The sequence below is a fragment of the Hippocampus zosterae genome, chromosome 21, assembly GCF_025434085.1.
Source record: "Hippocampus zosterae strain Florida chromosome 21, ASM2543408v3, whole genome shotgun sequence".
Lineage (NCBI taxonomy): Eukaryota > Metazoa > Chordata > Actinopteri > Syngnathiformes > Syngnathidae > Hippocampus > Hippocampus zosterae.
The window spans coordinates 7041679-7064961 of record NC_067471.1 but is presented as its reverse complement, the minus strand read 5'-3'; the positions used below and the strand labels follow the sequence as shown (position 1 = coordinate 7064961).

The 23283-nt window shown below is 47.3% G+C and overlaps 3 protein-coding genes and 1 long non-coding RNA gene across 14 annotated transcripts in view; 1 reads left to right on the top strand and 3 right to left on the bottom strand.

Annotated features, from left to right (window-relative positions):
- fam3c (FAM3 metabolism regulating signaling molecule C) overlaps positions 1-23283 on the bottom strand; it is an 82452-nt gene that overhangs the window by 8256 nt on the left and 50913 nt on the right. Inside the window, exon 1 of one of the 2 annotated variants that reach the window (XM_052055558.1) lies at positions 16000-16008. The exons of the other annotated variant lie outside the window; for it this stretch is intronic. The gene's annotated coding sequence lies outside the window, so the exon portion shown is untranslated. Of the gene's footprint in view, positions 1-15999; positions 16009-23283 lie in introns of those variants that run through there. 2 annotated transcript variants of the gene reach the window in all.
- Positions 744-2057, bottom strand: LOC127593849 (uncharacterized). The gene is made up of 2 exons (XR_007960527.1): positions 1786-2057; positions 744-1166 (listed from the first exon to the last, which is right to left on the bottom strand). It is a non-coding gene; the product is annotated as an uncharacterized LOC127593849 (long non-coding RNA).
- impdh1b (IMP (inosine 5'-monophosphate) dehydrogenase 1b) lies at positions 3247-15107 on the top strand. Of its 9 annotated transcripts, none has more exons than XM_052055547.1 (16): positions 3254-3718; positions 6428-6526; positions 6617-6688; positions 8715-8763; positions 9857-9958; positions 10031-10105; positions 10205-10411; positions 10505-10592; positions 10656-10855; positions 10948-11038; positions 11511-11606; positions 11784-11927; positions 12066-12210; positions 12325-12468; positions 12547-12630; positions 13411-13484. In XM_052055547.1, exons 1-16 carry the CDS (start codon positions 3576-3578, stop codon positions 13430-13432), a joined length of 1761 nt encoding a protein of 586 aa, XP_051911507.1. In that variant the 5' UTR covers positions 3254-3575; the 3' UTR covers positions 13433-13484. The 9 variants fall into 9 exon arrangements, with proteins under 9 accessions (XP_051911505.1, XP_051911509.1, XP_051911507.1 ...); XM_052055548.1 differs by having other exon boundaries at positions 3255-3718; positions 6620-6688; XM_052055553.1 differs by lacking the exon at positions 3254-3718 and adding an exon at positions 4771-4975 and having other exon boundaries at positions 6620-6688.
- prrt4b (proline rich transmembrane protein 4b) lies at positions 14576-23216 on the bottom strand. 2 transcript variants are annotated; one of them, XM_052055536.1, is made up of 4 exons: positions 23083-23216; positions 20041-20848; positions 18549-18638; positions 14576-17021 (listed from the first exon to the last, which is right to left on the bottom strand). In XM_052055536.1, exons 2-4 carry the CDS (start codon positions 20801-20803, stop codon positions 15061-15063), a joined length of 2814 nt encoding a protein of 937 aa, XP_051911496.1. In that variant the 5' UTR covers positions 20804-20848; positions 23083-23216; the 3' UTR covers positions 14576-15060. The 2 variants fall into 2 exon arrangements, with proteins under 2 accessions (XP_051911496.1, XP_051911497.1); XM_052055537.1 differs by having other exon boundaries at positions 20050-20848.

Below are 23283 nucleotides of genomic sequence, written 5' to 3'. Positions count from 1 at the left end.
CCGGCGCAGGTGTTGAGCCCGCATCCAGCTCACATCGCACTTACGCTGGGGGCCATTTCAGCACAGAAGGGCCCCGTGTGACCTCACACGACGCACAAGTGTGCTCCACCAGAGAGAGAGAGTGTTTGCTTTTGAAACAGAGCAGTAATCGTGAACAATGCACGCGCTGAAGTACCATTTAAGCAACTTTCGGCTTTCGCAGGCTCATTGTAACCACCTTTATTTGTTGTAAGTGTAGTATACATGAGTGTCCACACGAGGGCGCTGTTTATGCGGAAGTGAGCAAACCGCACCAAACATGATTCAAATTATGAAGTCCTGTGATATTTTAGGCATTAATGTATACGTTAACCATATTTATTCATATTTAAATATATATTTTTGGCAAATTGACTTCTTTTTTTAAAATGTCCTTTTGTTGATGTAATATTTAAACTTACAAAAGAGATACACATTCGAGATAGAATACAGCTGCCATTGGCTGAGGATCCAGCTCTTTAAACACGTTTATGACAGTTTTACTCAAACAGTACTTATTTATATGCAATATGAGGTCAAGTTTCAATTGGAAGGGTATTTATTCCCCAAAAGGAGAGAAATACTCAAAGCAAACATGAACAAGAAGTCAAAGCAATAAGAGGTTAAGAATAAAATCACCTGTTGTGCTACGTTTCTTTGTTGGCTTTTAGATTTCACGCATTTACCATTCATTTTAATATGTGACAATGTTGCTTTTCAGTTAGTTAGTTTATTTTAATTATGAGGCTATTACACACCAAAATATTAATCTTGAAATCATTCCCCCATGCTGCTTGCAGTCACTTTCTCAATGCCTGCATGTTACAATTGTGTCTTTGGCTCATCAAATGTCAGTAGTGCTCTCCTTTTGCATTTTTTAAAGATGCCACAGTTCCACAAAGTGCATCCATCCGACGTTTTGCCCCGCCGTCTCATCAGTCCAGATGCGGGGTCGCCAAAGACCCTCCATGAGGTTTCGGCGCGGGACACCTCTCCATCTCCAGCATCCAGCGGCAGTCTTGGACGTACATCAGGCCGCCAACCGAGTCGGCCAGGCTGAAAATGAAGGTGAAGATGCTCACAGCGATCCCGAAGAAGTAGAGCCTCAGAACAGCTGGAACCATTGCACCAGGTGAGCAACAATAACCCTGTCATATGGAATATACAATTTAATATCCATACGCACATTTACACATTATATACAGTATATGTTCAAAAGGTCTAAACTTGTATGCGACTTTAGTAGTAGGAAGAATGTCATTAATGGAGCGTTCAATGTTTTAGTAAATGCCAAAACGAGCACGAGAAATAGACGCAATCCACTTCCTGTTACAGCCAATACACGTTTGACGACGTACACGAAGTTGATAAATCGACCAAAACCATTTAACGTTGTTTTCGTTTGAATGAAACGCGATTTTCTCCATCTCGCCCAAGCGTATACTCGCCACTCAAGTTGTATATCAATCACATCGCGGACAACGAGCCGAATGACGGCGAGAGTGCCGTTCAACGGAAGCACGCGAACGCAGCAGCCAGAACGCACCAAATTGACAAGTAGTAAATAAAAGCAGATACGCGTCATCTCGTTCGTTTGGCCGGGTAGGTCGGGAGCTTGATAGAGGGAAGCAGATAGGCTGTTGTTTCCGGTTCAAGGAAAATGACTATTTATTACTATTATTATTTTTAAGTAATCACGGTTTGCATCCTCCTCTGCTGTATAAAGCTAATAGTAGCCGTACTAGAATATTTCTATATATCACTAACCATAATCTCCTCGCTCAAGCCTGATTCCAATCCAGACATTTACTGAAGCGACTTTTTGAAAGGGAACAGTTTCTTATTTATTCTGACGCTCGTGTACGTTGTGGACTTCCCCCAAAATATCGGCTGTGGCTAATTCTCCCCCACACACAGACTGGTCATTATTACCCCCTCCGAGGTAGTCACGGTGTTGGAGGAAACACTGGGCCCTTTGAGTTTTACTTCAAAAAGCCCCTTTTAAAAATAAAATGTGTACTGTACATGCGTACAGTTTCGCCTGTGACAACTAACTCGACTTATTTGGCCTCTTCAAGAGTTTAGTTTATTCATTGTATTAACATATAATGTACAAAAACACATCTATTGAAACCGTATGGACACTTGTCATATTTACAGTTGAAAAAAAAAAAATTCCACAAGTTCATCTTTAAGGTGACATTTTTACATGTTCATACTGTGCATACAGTAAAGGCACCATAAATCATTATGAACTACTGTCTTGTATTGTATAGTCTATTTACTCAGCACAAAGGTCTAACTTCGATTGTGACACTCGGGATTAAAAACAACTTGGTTCTCTCCACTTCCTGTCATACGCTTTCATTATAACGTCAAAAAAAAAAAAACAGAGGCAGAAAGAGAAGTTGCGCAAGCAGGCTTTGTGAAACTTCAGCCAGAAGTTTCTCAACAGCAACTGGAGGATGGCCAAGCATCCAGACTGAAAATCTAAAGGAGCACAAATTAGAACCCCATGTCTTTCACGGGAATGACCCAGCCACGAGGCACCAAATAAACTGCACTTCAGTTTGCGTGTCAGTGAAATGTTCAGGGGTAGCACTTATAATTGAACTTTGAATTGAATTACAGTGTCAATGGTTCCCCATCATGACTCGAAATGTAATGGCATACTATTGCCAACAGAGGGCAATGTAACAGTCATCCACGCACTCCTGTCAAGGTCAGGGAGAGAGACACAGAGAGAGGGGGGGAGCTAACAAACTCAATGAATATAACACTTAGTTATAGGTTTATCGGCTTAGTTCCTCGTGACTGCATCCGCACCGCGCGCACATGACAGCCATTAGAACATGCGCGTGCTCTCGTCCGTACCCGCTTTCATTGAAGCCGGCTCGTCCACCATTCAGTCTGCCTGTGATGTCCTGCCTTTCATGTTAGATGACCAGGCAGGTTTGATACGTTAGCATGTGGTGAAGGGCTTTAAGAGGATTTTCCATCTTAACTGTCACCGTCACCTGCGGGTAGTCGTAGTAAAGTGCGTGATAAAGTGAGAATAACACACCATGTGTATGGTGCACGTCGGTTGTTTGACGTTTGAAAGTGAAGTCAGCTGGGGAGGGGGTCATGTGACCGCATATAGGCATCGCCATGTCTAAAAAAACAAAATGCTCATCTTCACAGTGAAATCCTCTTTGTCTGGATTACATGGCCTCAGACTTTGCTGTCCCGCTCTCTTCGCTCCAGGGCCTGGCTTTGCTTTGTCCCGCTTCCCCGTTACGCCAACTCCCAACTCTGGCCGGTGACGTGGCGCTGGCTTAACATTACCACGGTGACACCCGCTCTCTGGGAGAATCTCCTTGGCGACGCCCCCCGCTGACACGCCTGTTGTCTCCTTTCAAGGCAGGTGCATCCTGTGAGTCCTCCATGCTTGGGAACATCTACTGCTGCTGCCAGATAAGCATATTTGGTCAACAACTTTCAAGGTTGTCACACGTGGAATTCTCAATGTAGTCTACAGTTTGCGAAGGAGCCAAACGTCTTAAGTCGAAGCGGAGATGGACATCTACGAGGGCCAACAGGTAGAGCGGAGGAGGATGTCGGGAGACGCGCAAACCCGAGGGGAGCACTATGTCCGGCACGAGACTGCGGCACAGCGTTACAGCGCCACCCGGATCCAGGCGGGACTGGGCCCGGAGAGGTAGGACGTTCCGATCCGAGTTTGAGCAGTTCCGCGGCCACTCCGGTAATAGCTCCCCTCGCTTAGCCCCCCCCCTGATGCTAACAAAAACAAGATTTAGCGCAAGCTTTTAAATATAGGGCTCTCCTGGATCACCGCGGGGCAATCCCAAGCAGGCTTGGAAAAGGAACTACTGAGCCGTATGGCCAATGACCCACTTTCAGCAATTCAAATCAAATCCCTCCCGGTCACCTAACCCTCACTTTTTATGGCAACAGAGTGGCAGTCTTTGTTTAACTTTCTTCTCGGCGCACGTGGGGAGATGTTTCCACATTCACTTTCGTGTGACCTCGTCCATTGGTCCCATGCAACACGATGATTGTGTGCATGAGGAACTTGACTTAATTTCACAATGAGATTCATGCACAATGTTAACCATTTGAACGCTGGTAGAGTTGATTACTCAACTTTCGGGTTTGTTTGGGCCAAGACTGTAGACAAAACCAGCATGCGTTTCTTGTCTTGCGGCATTCTGAGTGATGGCCAATTTCTGCCCTCGCTGTATCTACACTAGTCAACCTTTATCTAGTACACCACATAAAAATGTAACCACACACTAAAAAAGTGTTTTACCTGTGCGCTGCAGTTTGTGAAGATGCCAATATGCATTGAAAAAATGGGCTCCGGCTCATCAGGTATGCCAATTTCCCATTATCGGTCTGAAAATAATGATGTATTCACTACAATTTCTACACCTTGTTTCATCTGTACAATTCAACCTTGTATGTACCACAAAACAGGCCCAGATTTCACTCAAAGTAAATCTATTTGTGAGTAAATTAAGACGAGATCATCATTTCAGTCTATAGGACATTTTTGTTTAGATTCTAGGGGGCTTGTTTTCCCCCCTCCATTTTATTATTATTTTTTTACATTTTTATTTACTACTTGTCAAAGTGGTGGTCTGGATTTTATGTCAAATGACCATCCAGTCCTTCCCAATGGCAGCCCTTAAAAAAAAATGCATTCACTTGTACGCATGCGAAGGTGGATCCGTCTGACGTGACGCATCGTAGGGAGCTCAACCGCACACGCGGGGAATTGAACACGCCTCCGCGCGGAAAGGGGATGCAACAAGGCGGCGACTGGGACAGATTATCCAACCCCGCACCGCGGCACAGAGTAGTGGCAAACAGTCTACAGTTTTGCGGTACTTTTCTTCCCCTTTCTCACTTTCTGGAGCCACGGGTGACGTGTATCTGCTCTCATTTCTTCGAGGTAAACTCACGCCGACGTTAGCATGCCACTTAGCATCCTCACTACACCGCTCCACATTTCACTAGGATTTTGGGTTAACTCAGAACCGATTCGGCAACGGCACCCCGTTAAACGAGAACCCTTAGCCCGCACACAAAAAGTTAAAAAAAAGAAAAACACGGGCGAGTTGACGCAAGACGGTGGACATGCGCACATTCGGGAACAGTGGCATGTTGCTAATGCTAATCGCTAACTCAGTCTCCACATGTATCCCCGTCGATGCGTGCACTGACGGGGGGAAAAAGTTGCTCTGTGGGCACTTTTAGTACCAAACGTGACGATTAAAACAAAGATTCAAATCGTACAAATGATCGTCAGTGCATGTATAATATTTGAATGTAGTGTTGCCATTGTTAGAGCACGCTTTTTATTTCCATTGCTATTTATTCTATGTATGATGATTATCATTTAATCCTTGCGATCCCTTAAAAAGTGCATAGAGGTTTGGCCATGTTTTTGCACTTAAATGTCATACCTGGTTTTTTTTCTGCTGTTGACTTACGTCCTCTTCAGCAAGTGTTGAACTAAATGTGACCGAAGCATCACCCTCCACGTCACCTTTGCGCATCAGAACACCGAACTCGCTTCGAACCTACACTAAAATACCGTCCACGCCCTCGTCCGTGAAGCAGTTTTGCTCAAAATGAAAGCGAAATATTATCGCATGTGAACCAAACAGACCGGTGTTTCAATTCGGCCTCGATATTGGGAGCTAATATTTAAACGTCATCTCATGTCATGTAGCCTTTTAAAGAGCACGTTTCGGAGCTAATGTTTTTAATGTAGTCAAGCTAGGCGTTTTTAAAAAACACCTAAACATACAGTGACATACTTATTTGCTCATGTCATCTAATGTATGTTTTTTTCCCATGTCACGTTTCCTGCAATGTTGACATTTTTCCGTTCTTTTATCCTCTGCTCAAAACGCGTTTATTCTATGTATGACATCATCAAGAGACAGTGGGTGCTTGGTTATCAAGAGGCATTTTTCGACTTGCTTGTTATAAACAGACTGCCTGCCTCAAGATGCTTCTGCGGCTGCCCAACAACATCTCAAAGGGGTACAGCGGGAGGATTTGTTCTATTGTGAATGTTGCGTCTTGACTAGCTCAGGCAGGAATTTAAATACGAAATAGATGTCAAGCCAATGAAAAGCTGAGGGAACTGGTGCAATGTCAGTACCGCAGGTGATAAATGAGTGCTCATAATAAAACAATGACTATTTTGATAATTGTCACAGAAAATGCGAACATTTCAGATCATTGATTGGTTTGACATGAGCAGTGACATCGATGTAGCCGGGAGAAAGGAGCCGGAGGGAAGCAGTAGAGGGAAAACCATAACGGAAAATTAATGAGCATTATACCTGGTAACATTTTTACTGAATAAATTTCTTTTTTTTTCCTCTTCCAGCATGGCAGATTACTTAATCAGCGGCGGCACTGGCTACGTCCCGGAGGATGGACTCTCGGCGCAACAGCTCTTCTCCATCGGTGACGGCCTCACATACAAGTAAGACATCAACGCGCCTGCCCCCAAATCTCGCTTTGAAAGGCACTCGTTCACTTAGAGCTTTGTAATGGCCGACACATTCTGAACCAGCAGATATGACCAACACTCGGACGGTCAAACGGCTGAAGAGCTATGCTCTAAAGGAGATGGGTTGACTTACAAGTGAGTAGAACAAGTCCGTTTGAAACTCGGAATGATCATGGTTGTCCTGCTCAAGGGGGGAAAAAAAAGGCGAGAAGAATATGAGCGCGCACATTTTATCAGGAACCAGTCGGTGTGGGATGAACAATGGCCTTTTAATGGAACCTCTAAAGTCGGAACAAATTGAGCATATTCTAAGAAAACCTTTCATGTGAAGGCAACCCGTCCGTGATGTAACAAACATGCGCGCAAAGCGCGACATCGAGTGACGGTCACAAAAGATAAACAAAACGGCATCATATGGCTCATTTTATCATCTCTTATCTCCATAGTAGAGGGGCGGGAGGAGATATAAGATAAGATAAGATAAGAAAACCTTTATTAGTCTCACAATGGAGATGATTCGTATACATATCCACCTACGAAAGAGGCCCGGGTCAGATTTTGGGAAGAAAAAAAAAGTAACTGTTCACACTGCATGTAAAAAAAAATCTGATACGAGTTGCAGGCAGGCAAAAAAAAATTTTTTTTGAGCTGTGGTGTGAACATAGACTTAAATATGAATTCTGTACGCGTTCATTCTAGCAAGTGGTTGCTAGTTTAAGTCACATGTCGCTGTCAGCGTAAAGCCACATTGCAATTTGTATTCTTTTGGCCCAGTAACAAAACTGGACAAAGAGCTCATTCTCTTGACAGCCACTGAAGAAAACAGGAGCCCCCCATCCCCCCCCAAAAAAGTAACAATTCATGGACTTGCATGTAACTACCATCATAACATTTGAAATGACATTTTGGAGGTTCCACTGTGCTTTCTCTCACCGTGCATGTGCTCTATGCCTATGCACGGCCTGCCTTCATTAATAAAATTCCATCACGTCCAATATGACAAATAATTTACTTTCACTTTTTCATGACATAACAAAGCAAACGATTACAACTGTACCCCAAAACTGCTGTTTGAACTGAACATCTCTGCGCTTGATTGATCGGCAGATTTTTTTTTTTTGTAAGGACGCGCTTCCCATTTGCGACTTAATCGCACGCATCACGGCGTCCTCCGAGGTCGCTCACATGACAGCCCCGATGGAAATCATGTGAAGAGCAGGAGAGAACAGGAGGCCGAGTGCTTTCAAAAATTATGTGACAAAGGCCATGGGGCGTGAAATTCCAGTCGTCCCACTCAAAAGTTTTTTGGAAAGACGAGCCGGCCGGCGTGCTGTTATTTTACCTCAAAATGGAGGTTTGAGTCCAGAAATTGCCTCCAGGAGAAAGCACACTCAATGCCCTGTGGACTGAAAATCACGTGTCGTGCCATAAATTCCAATATTTGTTCATTAGGTATTTATAGATATGACTAACGAGCGGCTTCTTGATTCCATACCATACTGTGAATTTTGAGGGTTTTTATGAGCTCGCTGTTGGTCCGCACAGGTTACATTGCATTGCGAATTCCTAAAATGGGCAAAAAATGTTTTGCAGGCTTGAGGGTAGAATTGGCTAGTGGCTGACATGTAACCAAAGAAAATTGGACACGTTACTACTGTAGGATGCAATTTTTAAGGACTCTTGTAAACACCTCTTATTGATTTATTTTTTTTACTTTTTGCTTGATTGTTTTTTTTTTCCTTTGGCTATCCCTTCCGCATCGCTCCGCCCTCTTGTTTAATATGCACTGTTGGCCTGCATGGCAAAAATCAAAGACTGCACGGCACGTTCCCCGTGTAGTCTTCATTTACAGACTGGTACCGGTAATTAAATTTTTTTTATATTTAATTTTTGTTTTTTTGCTGTGTCAAAGCTCGACTTTGCGGCGGCTAATTGCTAACAGATGCTTTTCTGGAATTCCTGCTGGTCTCCACGCGGATGTTTGTGGGCGTGGGGGCACAAACACTCCAGCCCGGCCATCTTGTTTTGAGGGCCTCGCTGCACCCCAAATAGCTGAAAAATAATGTTCATGTCAACGTCACATTGTAAACTGCCTTTCAACTAGGAAGAGACATTGTTTGGACTTTTTGTGCTAACGTTCTCCTTTTTTGTTGTCTTTCAGTGACTTCCTGATTCTGCCCGGCTTCATTGACTTCACCTCAGATGAAGTGGTGAGTAACGTCGTCATGTCTGTTCCGCCTCATTCCCCCGTCCAGACTCATTTCGACGATGCCAAACCTCAGACCTGACTGCCAAACAGAAATAGCTTTGTTTATTATTTTTGCACATTTGACGCCTCTCCCTTCACCCTGCTCTCCCCTAGTCTGCTTCGTTGCTCATGTCACCCACCTCTCCCAGCCGTTTGGCCATGGGGGGAGATAATCTCTGGAAGGTTATGAGCAAATCCTCCCTTCCACTGCTTTTTTTTTTTTGGGTCATTTTGCAGGTTTTAGTTAATGGATAACTGTAATCTCTGTACCCTCCACCATGTGCAGTGCTAAGAGTTCTGCTCGAAGCAAACCGTCCTGGTCAATGTTAATATTTTCAGTGACACGACAATTTCGATTCTTCATAGCGTCAACATATTCTGTCGGAATGGAAATCTACGTATGGAATAAATACTTTAAAAAAAAATTAAAAACAAACAATTAAAATATGTAACATTTATGTAAAGACATATACGAAAATAAAGATTGCCATACAATGGCAGGACAGTGCTGCATTTTGATTGGCCGACAGACATTCTTTGCTTCCATTTTACAAATACGACATCTTGATCTTTTAATACCTTGCTCTGAATCTTATATACCTCACCTTTCTGTCATTGATCCATTGTGGCCTCAAAGTCGCGGTTCTTGTCATTCGCGGCTGACAAGAAAAACAAGTATACATCTGGCTTTCAGCAGACCCCCCCCCCCCCCCCCTCACCCTCCCACACCTCAATCTGTACCAAGATGTCACCGACCATGTGTGTGTGTACGGTGTGCAAGTGTGCGCGGACGTTCACATATTCCCATCTCCCAGCTGGAATCTCACAGCTGAGTGATTGCTCTATAAATGGAAGTCCGGGGTGGCTTTTCCACCCCCCTCCTCCTCCTCACCTTCGCAGTGAGAAAACTTGCCCGTTTCCTGCTTTATATCCGAAAAGGATACATTCAACCCTTTCCCATGTGGAATGTTGTTGTTATTTTCGCACAGATACCTTCCCTTGCGGGAGGCCAGTGTGCACATAAAATGAGAAAGATATTTTTTTTCACCTGTTAGGATTTAACATCAGCGCTGACCAAGAAGATCACATTGAAGGCCCCCCTCATCTCCTCCCCCATGGACACCGTTACAGAGTCGGCAATGGCTATTGCGATGGCGGTAAGTTGTTGATCATGTGGATGCTTTAATATCACGATGATTCAATTTGAAAGAAAATGATTGGTTTCGTAGCTAATGGGAGGCATTGGCTTCATCCACCATAACTGCACACCGGAATTCCAAGCTAATGAGGTCCGCAAGGTCAAGGTATGCCAGCGTTATCTTGTCATCGTCAATCCAGTGATCATCTTTTTTTTAAAGTTTACTCTAAAATTTGTACTTCCATATGTGCCGTTTCAATTTCAGAGATTCGAGCAAGGTTTCATCACGGACCCGGTGGTGATGAGCCCGCACCAGACGGTCGGCGATGTGCTCGAGGCTAAAATGCGCCACGGCTTCTCGGGTATCCCCGTCACCGAAACTGGCAAAATGGGCGGAAAGCTGGTGGGCATCGTCACCTCCAGGGATATCGACTTCCTCTCAGAGAAGGACCACACCAAGCCCTTGGCGGAGGTGCGAGCTTGGGAACCCATGCATCTTATCCATGGATTCATCTAGAATATGAAAATCTAGACTATAAAAGTCTTCTACTTGTGCCCGTTTAAGGCAATGACAAAGAGGGATGAGCTGGTGGTCGCTCCGGCCGGCGTCACGCTGAAAGAAGCAAACGACATTCTGCAGCGCAGCAAAAAAGGTAAACAATACTCATCTGGGTCAGTTTGTTGTCATCGGTTTGACGTTCTTGATGCAAAAACAGGCAAGCTGCCCATCGTGAATGACAACGACGAGCTGGTGGCCATCATCGCCAGGACGGATCTGAAGAAGAACCGCGACTACCCCCTGGCCTCCAAAGACTCGCGCAAGCAGCTGCTGTGCGGCGCCGCCATCGGCACCCGCGATGACGACAAGTACCGGCTGGACCTTCTGGTGCAGGCGGGCGTGGACGTGGTGGTGTTGGTGGGTCTTTTTGCCGTGCTTTTTTTTAAGGGGGTGGGGGGGAGACCCGGTTACACTTTAAATACAAATAAAAACATTTTCCCCCTCTTCAGGACTCATCACAGGGCAACTCAGTGTTTCAGATCAACATGATCAACTACATCAAGCAGAAATATCCAGAATTGCAAGTGGTGGGAGGAAACGGTATGTCCACGCAGCCTGAAAAAATAAAATCCGTTTCTTAAGTGCCAGTAGGTAGATTTAATTGGTTATTAAATCACAGTCAAAACCAATTTCTAAAAATACACAAAATTTTGTCAAATATTGTGATTATTATTCGTCTTATCGGCTTGTTTAACATTCTGGCCAATTTTTCGCCTTGTTAAAAAAAAAAAACTCTTGTGGCCTTTCATTTCCCACCTCTCGCTTTAATCGACGCATTGAATAAAAAATAACAATCATAATAATAATAATAATAATAATTAAATGTGAAGGAAAATTTTAAATAGTACTGCGATTTATCCATTTTGTGTTCATATTGCATTTAATTGAAATATGTTTGTTGTTTTTTTTCTCTTTCTTCTTTCTTCTTTCTAAATACATTCTTGCTGCTGGAGGCTGTAAATTTCCCCAGTGTGGGACGAATAAAGGATATCTTATCTTATTTCCTTCCCAGTGGTGACAGCGGCGCAAGCCAAGAATCTGATCGATGCGGGCGTGGACGCGCTGCGGGTGGGCATGGGCTGCGGCTCCATCTGCATAACACAGGAAGGTATTCATACAGCTTTTTGTTCTCTATGTCCCGTCTCACGGTTGCCCGTGGTAACCGCAGCCCAGAGACTCCTCTTGGTCATGCCCGGTTATCTTCCTGTCCTGGGTTGCCACGGCGACGCCCCGCGCAATCATTGGCGTCTCGTCTTGCGATTCACTGCGTCGTCGGCGTTTGCAGTTATGGCGTGCGGGCGGCCTCAAGGGACCTCTGTGTACAAGGTGGCAGAATACGCCCGGCGCTTTGGCGTGCCCGTCATCGCTGACGGCGGCATCCAGACGGTGGGACATGTGGTCAAGGCGCTCTCACTGGGAGCATCCACCGGTAAGAATGTCCCCGCTGCAAAAAAAAAAAGAATTATTCTTGTACCACCTCATAATGGTGGACAAAATTGAAGCAATCAAGTCAGAGACCTAGCGTAGCACGCAGGTTTTCAACCTGAATTTTTTTTTTCTGCCGCAGTCATGATGGGCTCCCTGCTGGCAGCGACCACCGAGGCTCCCGGCGAATATTTCTTCTCGGACGGCGTGCGGCTCAAAAAGTACCGTGGCATGGGTTCCCTCGATGCCATGGAGAAGAGCACCAGCAGCCAAAAACGTTACTTCAGGTGCGCTCAAGCCACCTTGTATTGCATTGACGTTACATTACGTTACAGTCCAATTGTAAGGTGGAGAAGTTATGGGTGGTTTTTTTTTTTTTGCTTCTTTAACTGACATAACAGTGAGGGCGATGCAGTGAAGGTGGCCCAGGGCGTGTCTGGCTCGGTGCAGGACAAGGGTTCCATCCACAAGTTTGTACCGTACCTCATAGCCGGTATCCAACATGGCTGCCAAGACATCGGGGCCAAGAGTCTCTCCGTGCTCCGGTGAGGAAAGGGTCAAATTCTTCCTCCACTTTAGACTCCGGAAGCAGCATGTAAACGCCTATTTGATGTGCTGTCTAGCTCCATGATGTACTCTGGCGAGCTCAAGTTTGAGAAGAGAACCATGTCGGCACAAGTGGAAGGAGGCGTTCATGGACTTCACTCGTAAGTAGCATTTTTTTATACGCTCCGAGTACGCTTGATGCTTCAAAGCATTGAAACCATAAAGCTGAGCACCTGATGGTAAAATCTCGCAGACTGAAATCATTCATATTTTGAGTGAACAAATATTTATTTTTTAAAAATAATTTCTGGACACCGAAAGGGACAGCACCAAATCACCCAAGCATAGTTGAGAATAATGGTGTGAGGCTCATGACCAGTATGTGGCCATGAACAGTCCGGAAATTATTATTATGACTGTGGGAAATGAGATTCTAGGGTTGGGCAATAATTCAATATCAAAATACAGTTGTGCTTATAAGTTTGCATACCCTCGTGGTTTGTAAATTGATGAGCACAACCGTATGTCTGACAACTATTGGTGAATGGTGGTACACACATATGTGCTTCTAACGCCATTAGTATTGAAACATTGCCACTCATTGTCACTCTTACGGATAAATTAAGACATTTTTTTTCAAATAATAACCAAAGTGGTCACGTGATACTTCCAGGGTGAAATAAAAAATGAACTTGTACTCAAAATGTGATGTCGGGCTTCGCAGCATGGCTTCAAGCGGGGCTGCTAGCAAAAGTAGCGGAAGACTATTCACCTTTTCAGCATGCTCGCTAATAGCAACTCCCGAGAGCTTTGACAAAATGGTCTTGCATGCGCTTGAGTGAATTTTAATGCAGCTGCTCACCATTGAAACAAAATGGCTAGCGGAGTTGATTATGGCACGTCGGGCACTAATTGTGTTTCCTTGCGTCTCACCTCGACAGTTACGAGAAGCGTCTTTACTGAGCTGCGGATGGGCCACCATACCACCTTATTAAAAAAAAAAAAAAAAACAAAACCAAGTGACCAAACGATTTTAAATGACGATAGACCTCCCACCCCTTCCACCGCCATGTCCACCTGTAGCTCCTCTCCACATCCGACTTTACCACCAACATCAAGTGCGGGAATAGCGGGAGGGGGTGCTTTGGCGCACGAGACAAATCAGGGTTTCCAGATGTTCCACCACGACACGTCTGACTCTCGCATTGTGCTACTATGTTTGCGGTCGTGTTTATTTCAACAGGGGTGAGTTCTCTTGTTTACTTTGCACCCTCGGGCGCCGCCCCCACTCATTCATGAGCCCAAATATCACACGGCGGGACCAAAAAAAAAAACCTAAACAAACCTGAGTATAATCAGGTATGTTTCCACATGTGAGTTTATGTAAAAGAAAAGCTGTACAGTCTCTTTTGGGCTTTGGGACGGAGCAATGAAGGGTTTTTGATATGCATGTTCTTTTTCCACAAGCCCAACGCGGTTGTATTTTTATTCCGCTTTGTTGTAACGGTAACCGTACTGCCAAGTGTATTTATACGTGCTCCTTTGGAACGTCAAAAACCAAATCGAGTGAAAACAACCCACCAGCCTGTTACGTTTTTTTGTTCTGCTTGTTGGCACGTTTTTCTAAGACTTTTTTTGTTGTTGTTACCAGAGAAATGCCTTGACAGGTGCACAGGGAACCCTATTACCAAACGACTCGCCGCGCTTCTAATGGCTGTCTTGTATTACGTCAAGTATTCGATGTGGCCTTATACGCTAAGGCCTCACAGTTTACTTCGCCCAGCACTGGGTTGGCTTGACGAGCAAAGTCTTGTAATCTTAAAATAAAAGTGCAAAAAATATATACATGATGAGATACGCTTCGAGATGCCCATATTATAGACGTTGTTGTGGTTCTTCTTTTTTTATATACTGAATAGAAGACTAGGTTTTTGAGTATTTTAATTATTTTTTTGATGGGTCGTGGGGGGGGGCGGCCACCTGTTTACCTTTTAAAAGCACTGCTGAGGGCAAGCTGCTTTCCCATTCAATTTGGTGAAACGAATAAAGAAATGAAGCTATTGTCGTCTGCTGTCTTTTTGGGGAAAACCAAGCCGCAAAGCGTCATTTGTTTACAAATACACTTTATTAAACTGTGTGCATTTCATATGTGTGTAGAAATTAGTTAAGCTCAGGGTATCCGTTCATGTTGAAAATCTTCAGGGACTGGCCAGCAGGGGACGCCACTCGCTCATTTGTATCCTCAGCAGGTTGTGCTCCAGCGGAGTTGAACTTCAGTAGTATTTTATAAGCGCAAAAACATGACCTGCTCTACAGTATCTATCATCGGATTAGATATGTTATTTTGGCTATTCTTTACAAACAGGTATATTTACTTGCTAGGCAGATTTTTTTTTGTGTAAAACTTAAAAGCTACCCGTTGTTTTTGGCACTTTAAACCCGCGTAGACGTTCACCGATGTCCATTTAAGAAGGCTCCGCCCGAATGTTTTATTTTGGCAGTGCTAGTTTACCATGCGCTTGTAAAACTTCTGTCAATATTAACCCTTAAAATCACCTTCTCATGAAATCCTCTCATCAAGTCTTTGTCCATTACAAATCGATGGTTTCGCTGCAGATGCTGACCGCATCGATTTGTCTGCAAACGCTCATAAACTCCTCCTGGACAGATCGGTCGGCTTCTGACGACATATCCAGGTCCAGGCTCTCTTGCGAGTTGGCGCCTAGCGTTTGATACCGCCTCTGCGGGTCGCTCGGCTGCTGAGCTCGTGCTTCCGGACTCGGGCAGATGGCTACCGATGAGTCCCCGATGGACGCTCGATACTGAGAGCTGGACGAGGAGCTCCCCCTCCACCGCTCGGGAGACGAGCAGCTGGAAGAGGACAGGGATGGAGATGGTGGACCCCCGACTATGATCTCACGTGCTTTCAAAGTAATGTCTGCACAAGAGGAGGTCCGGTAAAGGCCGGGATCATCCGTGCGGGGGTCGCAGAGGCTGGGAAGTGCGCAGTGGTTGTTTATTATTAAGTCCCTGCTCTCTGTAGGTGTGGTTGTGTTGAAGAGACTCATGGGGAAAAGGGCCTCGCTGAAGAGCGCCTCGTCGATACTGCGACGTAGGTCGATGGGCGACGGCGGCCTCAGATCCGTCGTGGAGTCGCTTGCAAACGAAGATCCGCCCGACGGCTGCCCACAGCCTCCGTTTCCAAGTTTCTGTGAGTCCTTCATGTCTAAATCTACTTCAAGATCTCGATAGGCCAGAGCCCGGTTGCTGTGGTACAGGAAGTCCAGCCCGTTTAGACTGCTAGACAGCCTATCGTCCATGAGGGTGTAGAGCGGAAGGTTCTCCGTTTCACCGAGGCCCGCCCTGTCCACAATAGCGAGTTTCTCACGCTGCCCTAAACTCCACTGGCAGTTCCCCGGTAGGATGGGTGCCTTCGATGCCAGCAGTTCAGTCCAACAGCTTCCGGCGGACGGTAGCTGGTTGGAGCAGTAGACCGGCTGTGCCACCACCAGCACCAAGGTGAGGCAAACGCCCAGTTCGCACAGTCTGCAGCTGAATTGAAAAGCCCACCAGCACCACGGGCGGAAGACTTCCTCTCCCCCGGCGACACCCGCGGCATTGAGCATGGCGTACAGCTGCAGCCCGGCGCAGGCTAAACAAAACAGCGCGGAAAGGCAAACCGTTACAGCCGCGCGGTCCCAGTCGCGGCTCTCAGCGAAGGGGCAGCGGTTAAATCGCTCGGCCGGTGTGGGCGAAGTGTTGTTCAGATGGTAGATGTGCTTGGAGTCTGCTCGCACGTAGACGTAGAACACAAAATAAGCGGCGGACAGGAAGGTGGCAAGGGCTACAAATGCTCCGCGGGAGATGAGCGACAGGAACAGGCACAGCGGAGGTTTCCGCTGGTAGAAGTTGAGCAGGGTACCCGGTCCGAAGGCGGCGGCGAAGTGCAAGGTGACCAAACAAGCCAAGAAACAGGGTCTTTGGAAGGCCGAGTAGGAGAGCTGCATCCTCGAGCGCATGGAAAGCAGAAGGAAAACCAAGCCGAACGCCGCCGTCAGGCAAGGGAACGGTGCCTCGTAGAGCATCAACGAGGCCTCGGCGGAGGGCAAGCGTTCCCGGTGGCCGTATGCGTCGTACAGGAGCGAGAAAGATCTGCTAGCCCCGGCGGCCAGCAGGAACAGGCTCACCAGAGCAAAATAACCACAGCCGGATGGACAGCGCAGAGGCAAGCAGAGGAGGTTGAGTGCGCAGGCTAGCGTTAGCATCGCAAAGACGCAACCGGCGCCATACACGTGCGCCTCCCAGGCCAGGCCCCAGGCGGCCATGGCGCTGTTCCAGTCCGTGTATAAAGGAACCAACATGAGTGGAGATGAGAACGCCGAAGGTCCGCTGGACCGGTTTGTGCTTGTGATGTTTTGCTGCGGCTTCATGTCCGATGACAAGTCGCAGGCCCCGGTTGGCTCTTTATTGCAGTTCGGAAGCAACGTGTCGGTGCCGCTCGTCAGGTCTGACGTTCGGGTTTGAAGGTTTAGTGAACTGTCAGCCGGAGTCACTAAAACAAATCAAACGACCACAAAATAGTTTGAGAACTGGTAGTCTGATGACGAGGTAGAAAGAGGAAGAGATTCGATGCCGCTATGCGTATACGGGCTCATCCGTCATTTTGCCGCGGGCTTATCGCAAACAATCGACAACCAGGCTCTCTTAATGGACCCCAGACCTCGAGAATAATAACCCGGCAATGCAGGCAAGCTCACTGTGGCCTTGTTTCGTTTTTGTTTCGTAGGAAATATGTACATTAAAATAGACCTAAAAGACTGGAGCATAACTAGGCCCACTTATTATTTCCGATGACAGATCTCATGACGCTTTGCACCTTTTTATCGGTTATTTTCTGGTCCCTTTGTGTATGTTCCCATGGGCTGCCGCCTTCAAATGGGAACACACTCCCTTAGTTGGGCCCGGCATTTTGTTTTAACTGGGACAAGTCTTCTGCCCATCATGCTTAAACTGTGCTTGCCTGCCCCCAGGCGCAAAGAAATCTGCTTTTACTGTCCTCCAACGACGGAGCTTTTTCACAAGCAGTCAGCTTGTTGCCATTAAAGACTTTGTATTATTTCAGTCAAGATGGAGGAAATACGACAACCCTAGCTGGGAAAAATGAGGTGCAGCACAGTCGCACTTGATTAGTCTGTTGTCGGAGCTCGGGTGCGTCTTTCAACAGTTTTTGCCCGATTAAAAACATGTTTTGGTTGTCAGTAGTGCAGTGATGACATCATCATATAGGGGGAAGCGCCACCAGAGGGGAAAAACAAACCTCCATAAAAGAGGTGCGGCTCAGAAAAGTGTCGGTCTGCGTATTTGCTTTCCAGGGCGATCGGGATGGATGGAAAACGTGACTGTCTTTTGCACTCACGTCAGTGCTGATGGTCTGGACCGAGATTGGTGGACCACAGCGCAATGATAAATGGCAGAATTTAAGGTCTGTGCGTCGCTAGGTCACGTGACACATTCCTGTGGGAGAATGTCGGTCACATTTGCAGTGCGTGGTCTAAAAAAAAAAGACGGATTGCCATATCCCTTTTTGGGGTGTGAATCCCAAATTCACCTGCTGATGCCTCTTGGGACAAGTAGGCCATCCGTACTTCTTGTGTCCCACAAAAGGTTTAGTCTGGACAAAAGTCACCTTCACACATTGAACTTGTCAACCAGATCGGTTTCTGCTAAAACAAGTGGCACATTTAACATCTATTTCTGGAGAAGAAGTTGCTTTTGCTATTCTGGAGCGAGCAGAAGAAGAAGTGGGTTACAGCTGTTCCCGCGAAGTGGGACAACACATTTCACCAGAGCTCAATTTACATCGTGAGTTGTACATGTCGCATCCCGTGAGGGGGGGGGGGGAAATAGCAAGACGATATTGGCAGCGGCACTTTTAATTGCTTCCTCAATTGTTATCTTGCTATTCGATGAAACGTAATTTTCAACGTGCACCTTAATCATCCGACCGGACCTCCCTCCAAGTACCAGATTGGACTCATGCAGTTTAAGGGATGGGGAGGGAGCATAACTCTTAGCTCACCCGTTTCTCCTGGCAGAGACGTCGGTGGCGGCGGCGATGAAACGTCCGTCGTAGAACCATCCGAGGCTGCGCCTTCCTGATCCGCTTTAGCTGTGAAGAAACGAGCCGTTTTAAGCTCCGGGTGGCTTCCGGATGAAATGACCCACTCGCACAAAATAATAGTTGGCTACACTACGCTGCACTTGGAAGTGGAAGGACTCTGTATCTTAACCCAGTTCTGTCAAATGGGTCAGCCTGGCCTCCACTTTTATGCAGCCAGTCATCCATGGCACTTGCGTGGTGCGGATCTGCACCGCCCAGTCGCATTGATATTTCCGCGCCCGTGTGCCTTGGTTTCACCGTTTTTGATCATCGAGAAACAATTCTTCATTATTAGCATCCTTTTGTTGTTTTAGTGGCTCAGAGATGGCATTGGGCACGTCCCGGCTATGCTGTTTGTTTTAACTCATTCAGTACCAGCCAATTACCGGACCAAGTCTGAAAAGACGTTTAAAAACGTCCTTGGGAGTGAATGACTTAACGACGCGACTGCAACGCTTGTCCGATTAGCATCCCGCGTCATTTAAAGCACCGTTCTGTCAATTTTCCCTGCTTCAGCTTTCAAAGCGGCCAGGGCGGCTTTAGCGGTTGTCGGGATTTGTACAAAGCCGACAAAAGGCGCAGAGGCCGGACGGGAAGTGTGGGAGCATGTTCAGCTTTGGTGAACAGCGGCTGGCGAGCGTGTAGGGTCCCACTGGAGCTGAGTGTGCGCTCGGAATACTGATACGCTAGCGTAACGGGGGGGGGGGGGGGCGGGATCCTCTCCCCACCGACACATTGTACAATGAGTATTGACACGAAGGTTTGACATTGCTGTGGCGATATACCCTTGGAGCAATGTACCAGGAAGTGTAAACAACAGATACACATCTGATATCTAACCTTACTTTGTGGACAGATCGCCTGTCAATCACAGGGTCTTAACAGGGTCCCATTTTTAACCTGCTCTACCTTTTGGTCGATGCTGGAAAAATGCACCACCAGGCACTTTTATTTTAACGTTCAGGGAGCCCAGCTTCCCCCCCCGCACGGGTTTAGACTAATCGACTGATTAGCTTCCAGACTAATCTCTAACCCGACATGATGGATGTGTCTGTACCTGGAGGTGGGTCATATCCTGATTATTAAGCATGCAGATATCGTCTGGAACAGGTGGGGGATGGGCTTGGAGAGAACGAGAGAGACATTGACTGTTCCCTCAATGTCACTTTGCTTTTTAACTCATTCACTCCCAAAGACGTTTATATACGTCATTTCAGACATGGTCCAGAATTGGCTGGTATTGAATGAGTTAAAAGCAAACCATTTTCACTATTTCCTTTATGAATGCAGTTTATCTAAAAAAGAAAAATGTACCCGGTTTTGGCATTGGAAAGCGTATCCACTGCGTGAGCCACGAAAGATGAACTTGTAGCCTCTCGACAATGCAGTTGAGACCATTGATTTGTTTAACTTTGTTTACCTTCCGCTTTTGGGGCAGTGGCTTTTCCACTGGTGGGGGTGATGGTGGTGGTCACTCGCAAACTGGTGCTCGGAGTGCTGACACTTTGTGTTTTCTCTGCTGCGGTGTCGGGGGGAGTCGGTTGGAAGGTGGTTCCCGTTTCAGGGATTGTTGACGTCTTGTCAGGATGAACTGCGATTTCTGCTGCCGTTGTCGTCGACATCGAATGTAAAAACTCGCCGTCATCCTGCGCTGTTAGCGCTAGCGTTGTGGCCGGCGGTGGGCGTCGACGTGTCCCATTTTGTTTCGGCATGCCCGAGCTGGTGGGACTCGGAGTATTCCCGATATGTGTTGCAGAGGTTGCAACAAGAGCGCCATTGTCACCGCTTCCGTGTGGAGGATGCCATGTTGCCGCAGAAAGACTTTCCGTCCTGATCTCGCTCGCGCCGCTTAGGAACTGAGCGGAACCGGTTGGAAGTGCCGAGGCTTCAGTTGCGATCCCGTCTCCAGATGCGGATCGATCGGTCGGGTCTGACAACTCCGTGGTCTCGCTTTGACCTCCGGTAGGATTAAAAGGTAAACGAAACGGCAGCGGTGGAAGGGACGGGAGCTTTGGCAGGCTTGGCGTCCGCCAGTAAGAACCGTATTTCTTTTGCGGTGGCTTTTCCCTGGAAGGCGTTGGTCCCCACAGCCCCTCTTCGTCAGCGGAGGTCTGCTTGCGAACCAGGAGGAGACACCAGAAGCACAGGGCCAAGGTCCGGTGGAGGCGAAGCATGCTGTCGGTGCTCCTTGGTGAATCGGTTACATGTTGAGGAAGGACCTAGAAAACAGGAACAATAACGGTTCATGTGTGAGGGGAACGTTTTTAGAAAACCGCATCAATCTATTTGCCAGGCCCCCTTTGGGGCTGATGGACTTTACAGGCCCAAAAGCTTCCGCCCCTGCAAAAACCCACTTCAGTGTGTCAATTAGTGGTTTCCTTGAGGTCATTATTTTCACGACTTCTCAGACTTTTCTCAAAATCTCGCGGGTGGGGTGGGGGGGGGGTTGTCCATAGCTCAAGAACTGGCTAAGTAAGGGACCTCCTTTTTTTCTATGCTGGTTCAAAGTCACTGGACTGTTGCCTCAGTGAAAAGATGAGGGGACCAAAGGAATTCGCCCCCCCCCCCTGCAGGAACAACAACCCACCCCCCAACTAACCCTTTCTCTTGCTCCCACCCCGCTGGCTCTAAATCTCTTGTGTATATGTGGCCCGCGTGAGAGAGAAATGCCAATATTCTCAAACCGTAACAAAATTAATTCCCCATTAAGAAGAGCTCCAAGTCTTTAATCCGGACCACAGCATGACTGTGGAGGTAGGCGGCGGGGGGTTGGGGAGGGGGGTGTTAAACTCATGCTTCCCACACACACCCTGCTTTTCGAATCTCATCCGTGCAAGATTCAAGCCAACCCGAGATGTTTTTCCGTGCGGGTTCTAGCACGCGCGAAGTCCACCTACACGCTTTGGATGACTTTTATGCATGCAAAGATCGTACAGATGAACGTCTGGGGGAGGGGGCGGGGGGGGGGGCATCTTGCCATTGTGCTCCCACACGCTTCTCGGATGCGCCCACTCAAGCACACTTTAGGATTTTATATTGGAGGCGATAGCAGGAAAGATGTCTTGGTTTTTTTTTTTTTCGGTAAACTGTCTTCTCATCCTCCATTATTCACATGCTCGAGGCGGTCTATGATTAATTTATTTCACCTTTTAGGCGTCGGTATCACTTCCACTCTGCATCCCGTTGTGTGTACGCGCGTGTGTGTGGTAATAGGAAACTCGCGGCAGTTGCGGATTTTTTAATAGCTGATGTTGCTCCAAGTTATTTCCCAAGTGTGTCGCCTTCCCTTCTGCTCGAATGCTGCTCGAGCGAGCGCAGCCGAAGCACTACGGAGGGTTTGAGCGAGACATCCTTGACACGCCGTTGTCGCATTCTCAGTCAACTGCGCCCGCGGTCTGCCTGATTGTCTTTGCGTTTGCCGCTGGAGTCGCTTCTCGTTAAGTGTGCAAACACTCCCCCCCCCCCCCCCCCCCCCCGCCCGGGCTTTCTAACGTCTCCACTATCTTAATGAACCCTACAGCAGTCTTTCACAAAGAAGCACCACTTTGCTGATAATAATAATGGAGGGAGGGGGTAGCAAAAGATAGCAATGTGACACAAGAGGGTTTAAGTCGACCTGGGACTTGACCAGCTGCCCACCTAAATCCCAGGTCGCCTTTCTTAAGATCACGGATGTGCAGTGTGAAAATCGAGTTTTCGGGGTTGAACATCATTACTCTGGCTCTTTACGTATGTGCTTGAAACGACGTCGGAAGCGGGCAAAGTCCCGGTTCAACTTCAGCCCCCGGCGTCCCACATCGTGACTTGACACTCTTGGCGGGTCGTACGCTTCTGATGCTGTGTCAAAGTCTGGCAAATTCCTGGGTCAACATCCACCCCTACCAGCCTTGCGCACAGGACAGCTAGCTCGGCAAAAGACGCCTAGATGGGTTGTGTGAAACGATCTACTTGTCTCTTCGGAAACAGCATCGTTTGTCAACAAAATGAACAACGAGTTACATTTATCAGTTTACAAACGGACGCAGCCGGTCTACGCTGCCGTTGACCAGCGGCCGGCGGTCTCGTCCCGAAATAGCCCCCGGCGGTGCCGTGTCAATGCCTTGTCATGTTGTGGTGCGCCGCTCCCGGTGACTTAAAAGGGCATTGAAAGAAGATTAAATTCCCTAAGTGTTCTAATCTGTCGCCTCCCAACAGATGCTCACGCTATATACCACTTGACCCCCCCCTCAAAAAACCTGTTGATTTCCTTCAAAGCTGTCCATCGCTGCACCACCTCGAGGGAGGGGGGGGGGGCAACTGATGGCTAAATGCGACCTCCGCGAACACTCTCCAGGTGCTCCCCGTAGCCCCGATGCTAATCCTCGGATTTCTGCACCTTTTGCCGTCTTGCTGACATGCCCGCGCATTCTTGAGCAGTCGAGATGAATGCCAAACACAATGCGAAGTGGCTTACCTGCCGATGTTTGGAATGAGCTGCGGAATTCCCGACCACCTCAGCAATGCGTGTGTGTGTGTGTGTGTGTGTGCGCTGCAGGAGAGGCTCTCTCTCTCTCGTGTGTCAGCGTAGGTCCGACTGCATGGACTTGTAAGCACTCTCTCTCTCGCTCGCTCTCCATCCTCAGCCCTCCCCTCCCTCTCACGACCAAACACATCG

Bases quoted from the DNA above. Each gene is read 5' to 3' on its own strand.
- impdh1b (XM_052055545.1), top strand. From the start codon at position 3,576: ATGGACATCTACGAGGGCCAACAGGTAGAGCGGAGGAGGATGTCGGGA. The intron at 3,719-6,427 runs GTAGGACGTTCC...TTCCTCTTCCAG, and splicing joins GCGGGACTGGGCCCGGAGAG to CATGGCAGATTACTTAATCA. The intron at 9,959-10,030 runs GTAAGTTGTTGA...TTGGTTTCGTAG, and splicing joins CAATGGCTATTGCGATGGCG to CTAATGGGAGGCATTGGCTT.
- prrt4b (XM_052055536.1), bottom strand. From the start codon at position 20,803: ATGCTTCGCCTCCACCGGACCTTGGCCCTGTGCTTCTGGTGTCTCCTC. The intron at 18,639-20,040 runs GTTAAACAAATC...GTTTCTTCACAG, and splicing joins AAAAGCGGAAGGTAAACAAA to CTAAAGCGGATCAGGAAGGC. The intron at 17,022-18,548 runs GTGAGCTAAGAG...GATTTGTTTTAG, and splicing joins GTCTCTGCCAGGAGAAACGG to TGACTCCGGCTGACAGTTCA.